Consider the following 9304-nt stretch of genomic DNA (forward strand, 5'->3'; position numbering starts at 1 on the left):
AACTGCGACGGCTACACCAACAGCATCTACACGCTCAGCATCAGCAGCAGCACGCAGAACGGGAACGTGCCGTGGTACAGCGAGGCCTGCTCCTCCACCCTCGCCACCACCTACAGCTCGGGCAACATCAACGAGAAGCAGATCGTGAGTCTCTCTACCTCTCTGTCTCTCTCTCTCTCTCTCTCTCTCTCTCTCTCTCTCTCTGTCTCTCTCTATCTCTCTCTATCTCTCCGTCTCTCTCTCTGTCTTTTTATCTGTCTTTCTCTCTCGCTGTCTCTCTCTCGCTCTCTCTCTCGCTCGCTCTCTGTCTCTCTGTCTCTCTGTCTCTCTGTCTTTTTATCTGTCTTTCTCTCTCGCTGTCTCTCTCGCTCTCTCTCTCTCTCTCTCTCGCTCGCTCTCTATCTCTCTGTCTCTCTGTCTTTTTCTCTGTCTTTCTCTCTCGCTCTCTCTCTCGCTCTCTCTCTCTTTCTATCTCTCTCTCTCTCTTTCTCATATATCACATACAGCAGAATTGTACCGTAGTGTCACAACAGGAAGAGAAGGAAGGGTCATCCCGTCAGAACACCAGCGCTCCATGCTCTTCTTGGTGCCAGACTGTGGTGTCAGTTCTATTGAAGCCTGTATTAAAATATAGCAGCTATCTGATGAAATATACATCAACCATACACCCCTCAATGACAATTAACACTATGTAACAAACCATCAAACACACTCACAGCACCCACATGTACGCACCCACTTTAAATGGACAACTCACTGTAGCACCCACTTTACACACGTTAGACACTAACATACTTTATATTTATTGCACCTCATTGCACATAGCCATGCCTTGCACCTTACCACCACAAGTATCCTGCATTTCTGTATGACAACTAATAAAGGCACTATTTTTAGTACAACACTGACAAACCAGTTCATTTCTACATACTTTCGTTTGTGCGCTATCCCACGCTAAACATCGCCCGGTTTCACAATAATCCAGGCTGGTTTTCTAGATTGTGAGATAACGTGTGTTTTGTGCAGCCTATGTGCAAATCTTGCGGCTGGGGGGGGGGGGGGGGGGGGGTCGGTAATGTTTTAGGATGGAGGTTCGGTAAAATAGACGTTACCTTTGTCAAAAGGTACACTACTACCATATGTTTCTTCACATTGTTTAATCAATTGCCCTATTTGTTACCTGTTGTGTAAATGATTTAATGAAATAATGATAAAAAAACGAACCGATCAGATGATGAAAGGCGTCCCTCCTTCCTGCAGGTGACGACGGACCTGAAGTCAAAGTGCACGGACTCCCACACGGGCACGTCTGCCTCCGCGCCGCTGGCCGCCGGCATCATCGCCCTCGCCCTGGAGGCCAAGTACGTGCTTCCTGTCCGCCGTGCCACTCACCCCCCCCCTGTGCCACTCATCAGCCCCCACAACAGCATTCTGATCTTTTTAGAATTAATCTTGCTCCTATGTGACCCGGTCGCATATATTAAGTCCAGGAGCGCTCCTCAAATCATACTGAATGGCTCATAACGGAGCTGGTAAGCTACCTCCTTATACTACATCATTATTGGTAAGCTACCTCCTTATACTACATCATTATTGGTAAGCTGCCTCCTTATACTACATCATTATTGGTAAACTACCTCCTTATACTACATCATTATTGGTAAGCTGCCTCCTTATACTACATCATTATTGGTAAACTACCTCCTTATACTACATCATTATTGGTAAGCTGCCTCCTTATACTACATCATTATTGGTAAACTACCTCCTTATACTACATCATTATTGGTAAGCTACCTCCTTATACTACATCATTATTGGTAAGCTGCCTCCTTATACTACATCATTATTGGTAAGCTACCTCCTTATACTACATCATTATTGGTAAGCTACCTCCTTATACTACATCATTATTGATAAGCTACCTCCTTATACTACATCATTACTGGTAAGCTACCTCCTTATACTACATCATTATTGATAAGCTACCTCCTTATACTACATCATTATTGGTAAGCTACCTCCTTATACTACATCATTATTGATAAGCTACCTCCTTATACTACATCATTACTGGTAAGCTACCTCCTTATACTACATCATTATTGATAAGCTACCTCCTTATACTACATCATTATTGGTAAGCTACCTCCTTATACTACATCATTATTGGTAAGCTACCTCCTTATACTACATCATTATTGGTAAACTACCTCCTTATACTACATCATTATTGGTAAGCTACCTCCTTATACTACATCATTATTGGTAAGCTGCCTCCTTATACTACATCATTATTGGTAAACTACCTCCTTATACTACATCATTATTGGTAAGCTACCTCCTTATACTACATCATTATTGGTAAGCTGCCTCCTTATACTACATCATTATTGGTAAGCTACCTCCTTATACTACATCATTATTGGTAAGCTACCTCCTTATACTACATCATTATTGATAAGCTACCTCCTTATACTACATCATTACTGGTAAGCTACCTCTTTATACTACATCATTATTGATAAGCTACCTCCTTATACTACATTATTGGTAAGCTACCTCCTTATACTACATCATTATTGATAAGCTACCTCCTTATACTACATCATTACTGGTAAGCTACCTCCTTATACTACATCATTATTGATAAGCTACCTCCTTATACTACATCATTATTGGTAAGCTACCTCCTTATACTACATCATTATTGGTAAGCTACCTCCTTATACTACATCATTACTGGTAAGCTACCTCCTTATACTACATCATTACTGGTAAACTACCTCCTTATACTACATCATTATTGGTAAGCTACCTCCTTATACTACATCATTATTGATAAGCTACCTCCTTATACTACATCATTATTGGTAAGCTACCTCCTTATACTACATCATTACTGGTAAGCTACCTCCTTATACTACATCATTATTGGTAAGCTACCTCCTTATACTACATCATTATTGGTAAGCTACCTCCTTATACTACATCATTATTGGTAAGATACCTCCTTATACTACATCATTATTGATAAGCTACCTCCTTATACTACATCATTACTGGTAAGCTACCTCCTTATACTACATCATTATTGATAAGCTACCTCCTTATACTACATCATTACTGGTAAGCTACCTCCTTATACTACATCATTACTGGTAAGCTACCTCCTTATACTACATCATTATTGGTAAGATACCTCCTTATACTACATCATTATTGATAAGCTACCTCCTTATACTACATCATTACTGGTAAGCTACCTCCTTATACTACATCATTATTGATAAGCTACCTCCTTATACTACATCATTACTGGTAAGCTACCTCCTTATACTACATCATTACTGGTAAACTACCTCCTTATACTACATCATTATTGGTAAGCTACCTCCTTATACTACATCATTATTGATAAGCTACCTCCTTATACTACATCATTATTGGTAAGCTACCTCCTTATACTACATCATTACTGGTAAGCTACCTCCTTATACTACATCATTATTGGTAAGCTACCTCTTTATACTACATCATTATTGGTAAGCTACCTCCTTAAACTACATCATTATTGGTAAGCTACCTCTTTATACTACATCATTATTGGTAAGCTACCTCTTTATACTACATCATTATTGGTAAGCTACCTCCTTATACTACATCATTATTGGTAAGCTACCTCCTTATACTACATCATTATTGGTAAGCTACCTCCTCATACTACATCATTATTGGTAAGCTACCTCCTCCTTATACTACATCATTATTGGTAAGCTACCTCCTTATACTACATCATTATTGGTAAGCTACCTCCTTATACTACATCATTATTGGTAAGCTACCTCCTCATACTACATCATTATTGGTAAGCTACCTCCTCCTTATACTACATCATTATTGGTAAGCTACCTCCGTATACTACATCATTATTGGTAAGCTACCTCCTTATACTACATCATTATTGATAAGCTACCTCCTTATACTACATCATTATTGGTAAGCTACCTCCTTATACTACATCATTATTGGAATGGAATTTTGGAACCTATGTTACAAGTGATGTTAGTTACAAGTCATGTTAGTTACAGGTCATGCTAGTTACAGGTCATGCTAATAAAAAGTCATGCTAGTTACAAGTCATGCTAATAACAAGTCATGCTAGTTACAGGTCATGCTAATAACAAGGCATGCTAGTTACAGGTCATGCTAATAACAAGTCATGTTAGTTACATGTGATGCTAGTTACAGGTCGTGCTAGTTACAAGTCATGCTAGTTACAGGTCATGCTAATAACAAGTCATGTTAGTTACAAGTCATGCTAGTTACAGGTCGTGCTAGTTACAGTTCATGCTAATAACAAGTCATGCTAATAACAAGTCATGCTAGTTACAGGTCATGCTAATAACAAGTCATGCTAGTTACAGGTCATGCTAATAACAAGTCATGTTAGTTACATGTGATGCTAGTTACAGGTCATGCTAGTTACAGGTCGTGCTAGTTACAAGTCATGCTAGTTACAGGTCGTGCTAGTTACAGGTCATGCTAACTGACTGGGTTTGTCTTCTATATTCCAAACATATCACAGTTGCTGCTTGAGTTGTACCTTTATTCATTCCCTTCGGGGGGGGTTCCTCCTTGGGGGGGGGGGGGGGGTTCGTCCTCTGCGTTTGACCCATCCTGACTCTCTAGGAGCAGTGGGCAGCCACACAGCACAGCGCGGTGCCCGGGGGACCAGCTCCAGTTGTAACGCCAGTACCTCGGTCAAGGGCAACGGCAGGAAACTGTGAAACTGTGTTCTGCATGCTGCTGAGAGATACTCAGGATGCACCCCTCTCTGTGTGCCCTCCATGGTTCGTGAGGGAAGGTCCTGCCAGACGCCAGCGAATATAAAAGCCTTTCACAGAAGCTGATGCATCATTTGATGCAGGCGGATGAAAATTATGGCGTTTGAAAGTTTAAACCTGTCAACCTTAACTCATTGACTGCCACGCTGTTTTCCCCATCTTTACTCTCTGGCGCCAGCGTTATTGACCGTTTTCACGATGTTTGCGGACCCCATCGTATATATTCTATATTGTAGCTATGGAGACAATAGTGTGGCTCATTTGACAGGCACTATTTATACTCCAACAGGGACGAAACAGTTCATTTCTACATACCTTCGTTTGTGCGCTATACCACGCTAAACATCGCCCCGTTTCACAATAATCCAGGCTGGTTTTCTAGATTGTGATATATAGTGTGTTTTGTCTCGCAGCTGCTCACCTGAAACCTGTATTATTGCCAGGTCAAAGGTAAACACATGACCTTGTTTCTTCACAAAGCCGGGGGGGGGGGGGGGGGGGGGGTCGTTTTCCGACGCTGCGATCATACAAACGCATGTTTTTAGGATGGGGTTCGGTAAAGTAGACGTAAAATAGACGTTACCTTTGTTTCAGAAGGTACTCCACTCTCGCTTCGAGTCAAAGTGTCTTGGATCAGAACAGGATCAATACATATACGTCAGGCGGCCCTCATCTGTTGTCTTCTTCTGCTATCGTCTGCTCGGGCCAGACTATACCACAGAGACGAATAGGTTTCCTCATCGGCCGGTTTGACTATAGTATTTTTATGATTTACCAGAAGTGCAGAGTCCAACATAGTCTGGTGAAAACGCACCTTATCGTCGATAATCATCATCCATATAATCAGTTTTGTCTTTTTCATAATATCCAATAGTTCGCTCTAGGCGATTGCCACTGTCGAACGTGTCCTGCTCACTGCTGCTCGCACCCTACTAGTAGAGTCCCTGATTGTTTTGGGGCTGTGGGGCGCCCACTCTAATGTGGCCCCATGCATGGTGTGTGTGTGTGTTTTGTGATGTGTGTTTGTGTGCATCTTCTGATGTGTGTTTGTGTGCGTCTTCTGATGTGTGTTTGTGTGCGTCTTCTGATGTGTGTTTGTGTGCGTCTTCTGGAACCTGGTGTAACGTGACACCTCTGTAACGTGACACCTCTGTAACCTGACACCTCCAGTAAGAACCTGACCTGGAGAGACATGCAGCACCTGGTGGTCAGAACCTCTCATCCCGCCCACCTCCTCACTAACGACTGGAGGACCAATGGGGTCGGCCGCAAAGGTAAAGCCATTCCTCCTATTGGCCCAGCGCCGCCGGGCCATCTGTCTATCACTCTGTCTGTAACTGACACTGAGGCCCAATGCATTGTGCACATATTGATTGAAGTCGCCTATATACTGTATATATATAATATCAGTTCAGTTCAGTTATTTTTTATTTTGGGTTTTGGACACATAACAACGGTCATTCCATAAATCACCAAAGTTTTACCAGCTGCTATTGCAGCATTGTCCAATTGTCAGAAAATGGCAGAAGCACTAGGCTTGTCGGACCCTACCCCTGAAGACTTACGTTTTTTATTTAAATTTTTTTATTTACATACATAGTCCCTACATAGTACATACATATATATATATAAACTAAATAAGACTCGTGCACATCTTGTTGGACCCCGACTGGAGGTGCAGGGTCAGCGCAAGAGATATGTATAAAGTAGGGCTGTCAGTTTATCGCGTTAATTAGATTAATTAATTACACAGCAAATTATCGCATTATGAAAATTAACTCAAAATTTATTCCAATTTTTTTTTTAATATATATATATATATTTTTAATTACTTTATTTTTTTATCTCATTCATTCCATAAGAACGTAGAATACACATTTACAGATTTTTTTTTTAATATGGTCCCATTTGCATGTTCTTGGTATCTGATTCTAGGGACATCTATGGATCTCAGGGAATGTAATTCCCAGTGTCAGAAATACTGTGTCTGTTACTAGGCTTGAGTACATTGTAATGAACCAAATGAGAATATCAATTACATTTTTTTTTATCTTTGACTGTGAATAACACCATGCTCAAATTGACCCAGACCTGAAAAATCTAAGCAAATTAATAGATGGAAGATGATTAAACAGAAGGTTTTGTAGATACAGTACTGAATTGTGCCATCCGGACACATGCAATTTGAAATATGATTATAGAATATAGAATATCAGGCCTAAAATGGTTATGGGATTAAAATGCGATTAATTGGATTAATTAATTACAAATCCTGTAATTAATTAGATAAATTATTTTAATCGCCTGACAGCACTAGTATAAAGCTAAAAGAAGAGAAACCTTCAAAAGAAGGAACCACAGACTCCTCAGGACTGATTTAGCTTTTTATTTGTTTGGTGCCCAACGCGTTTTGCTTTCCGCTATCCTCAGGTGCTATATGATAGCGGAAAGCGAAACGCGTTGGGGCACCCAAACAAATAAAAAGCTAAATCAGACCTGAGGAGTGCAGTCGCTTCTTTTGAAGGTTTTTCTTCTTTTAGCTTTATATATATTAAGACTACAGACACAGAGCCTTGGAGGCCCAGGGTCTGGCAGCGGGTCTGGAGGAACAGGCACTTATTTAATAGTGAAGGTTAATAGAGTTACAAACTGCTATTGTGATGACAAGCCCTTCAGCAACCAGTATTGATCTGTCTACCCTGCTGTTCTCCCTCTCTCTCTCTCTCTCTCATCTCCTCTCTCTCTCTCCTCTCTCTCTCTCTCTCCTCGCTCTCTCTCTCTCTCTCTCTCTCTCTCTCTCTCTCTCTCTCTCTCTCTCTCTCCTCTCTCTCTCTCTCTCTCTCTCCCCCTCCCCCTCGCCTCTCGCTCTCTCCCTCCTCTCTCCTCCCTCTCCCTCTCCCTCCCTCTCTCTCTCTCCCCTCCCCCTCCCCTCGCTCTCTCCTCCCTCCCTCTCTCTCCCCCTCCCTCTCTCTCCCCTCTCCCTCCCTCTCTCATTCTAGTGAGTCATTCCTATGGATATGGTCTGCTTGATGCCAGAGGGATCGTGGAGCTGGCGGAGACGTGGACCAGCGTTGGACCCCAGAGGAAGTGTGTTCTCTTCCATGGGGTCAGAGCCCAGGTCAGTTATATCCAGCGTCAGAGGAAGTGTGTTCTCTCCATGGGGTCTGAGCCCAGGTCAGTTATATCCAGCGTTGGACCCCAGAGGAAGTGTGTTTCTCTCCATGGGGTCAGAGCCCAGGTCAGTTATATCCAGCGTCAGAGGAAGTGTGTTCTCTCCATGGGGTCTGAGCCCAGGTCAGTTATATCCAGCGTTGGACCCCAGAGGAAGTGTGTTCTCTCCATGGGCTCTGAGCCCAGGTCAGTTATATCCAGCGTTGGACCCCAGAGGAAGTGTGTTCTCTCCATGGGCTCTGAGCCCAGGTCAGTTATATCCAGCGTTGGGACCCCAGAGGAAGTGTGTTCTCTCCATGGGCTCTGAGCCCAGGTCAGTTATATCCAGCGTTTGGACCCCAGAGGAAGTGTGTTCTCTCCATGGGGTCTGAGCCCAGGTCAAGTTATATTTAGATACATACAATTCAATATGCTTCAATTATGGTCTGTGATAAGAGTCCTTTAAAACATCATCAAACTAACCGATGCCAGGTCTGGTCTTCAAAATCCTCCATGGTCTAGCCCCCACCCCCCCATGGTTCTCTAGCCCCACCCCCATGGTCTCTAGCCCCACCTCCATGGTCTCTAGTCCCACCTCCATGGTATCTAGCCCCACCTCCATGGTCTCTAGCCCCACCCCCATGGTCTCTAGCCCCACCCCCCATGGTCTCTAGCCCCACCTCCATGGTCTCTAGCCCCACCTCCATGGTCTCTAGCCCCACCTCCATGGTCTCTAGCCCCACCTCCATGGTCTCTAGCCCCACCCTCCACTTTTCGATGTCTCTCCACCCCCACGCAGCAGGTCCACTGTTGTACCGGGTGACTTGGCTGTTCCATTAAGGACAAGTACATTTGGCCAGTCACAGATCATTTCAAACCACACTTTCAAAACATGGTTAACACTTTGACTGCCAGTGAAACGTGTTTTGACGTCATTGCTGGCCATAGCTCAAGTTGCCGGGGGGACGCTGTACAGCGTCCTTATATCAATATTTCAAAAATCTGCGATCGGATTCATATGTCCCCTCCCGCTGGCCTGAGATCCACCAGCAGGACCCACTGAGCTCTCTGGCGGTTCAGGAGCGCCATCTGGTGGCCGATCGGCGCAATCGCTTTAACAGGAAGTGGCATAGAGGTTGTGCTACGTCCGTAGTACTTCCGGGTGCTCGCTATAGGTCCCCGCGACTCTGGCTCGTCACGCTACACAGTGATCGATTGCCAATAACTCGATAAACAACATGATTTGGACGTATATACCATTATACAAGCTGGAGATGGACCGGGTAAATTTACATCCCATAATGATA

At 43.3% G+C, this 9304-nt stretch overlaps 1 protein-coding gene across 1 annotated transcript in view; it reads left to right on the top strand.

The window, feature by feature from the left end:
• The window catches only part of furina (furin (paired basic amino acid cleaving enzyme) a), a 173092-nt gene that overhangs the window by 142135 nt on the left and 21653 nt on the right, over positions 1-9304 (top strand). Inside the window, 5 exon segments of the mRNA XM_084307974.1 lie at positions 1-144; positions 1261-1361; positions 6018-6121; positions 7847-7944; positions 7946-7965. The exon segment at positions 1-144 is cut by the window's left edge and continues 63 nt beyond it. Coding sequence (XP_084164100.1) covers positions 1-144; positions 1261-1361; positions 6018-6121; positions 7847-7944; positions 7946-7965 — 467 coding nt within the window.

Source organism: Notolepis coatsorum (genome assembly GCF_963971535.1).
Source record: "Notolepis coatsorum genome assembly, chromosome: 2".
In the NCBI taxonomy this organism is placed as follows: domain Eukaryota; kingdom Metazoa; phylum Chordata; class Actinopteri; order Aulopiformes; family Paralepididae; genus Notolepis; species Notolepis coatsorum.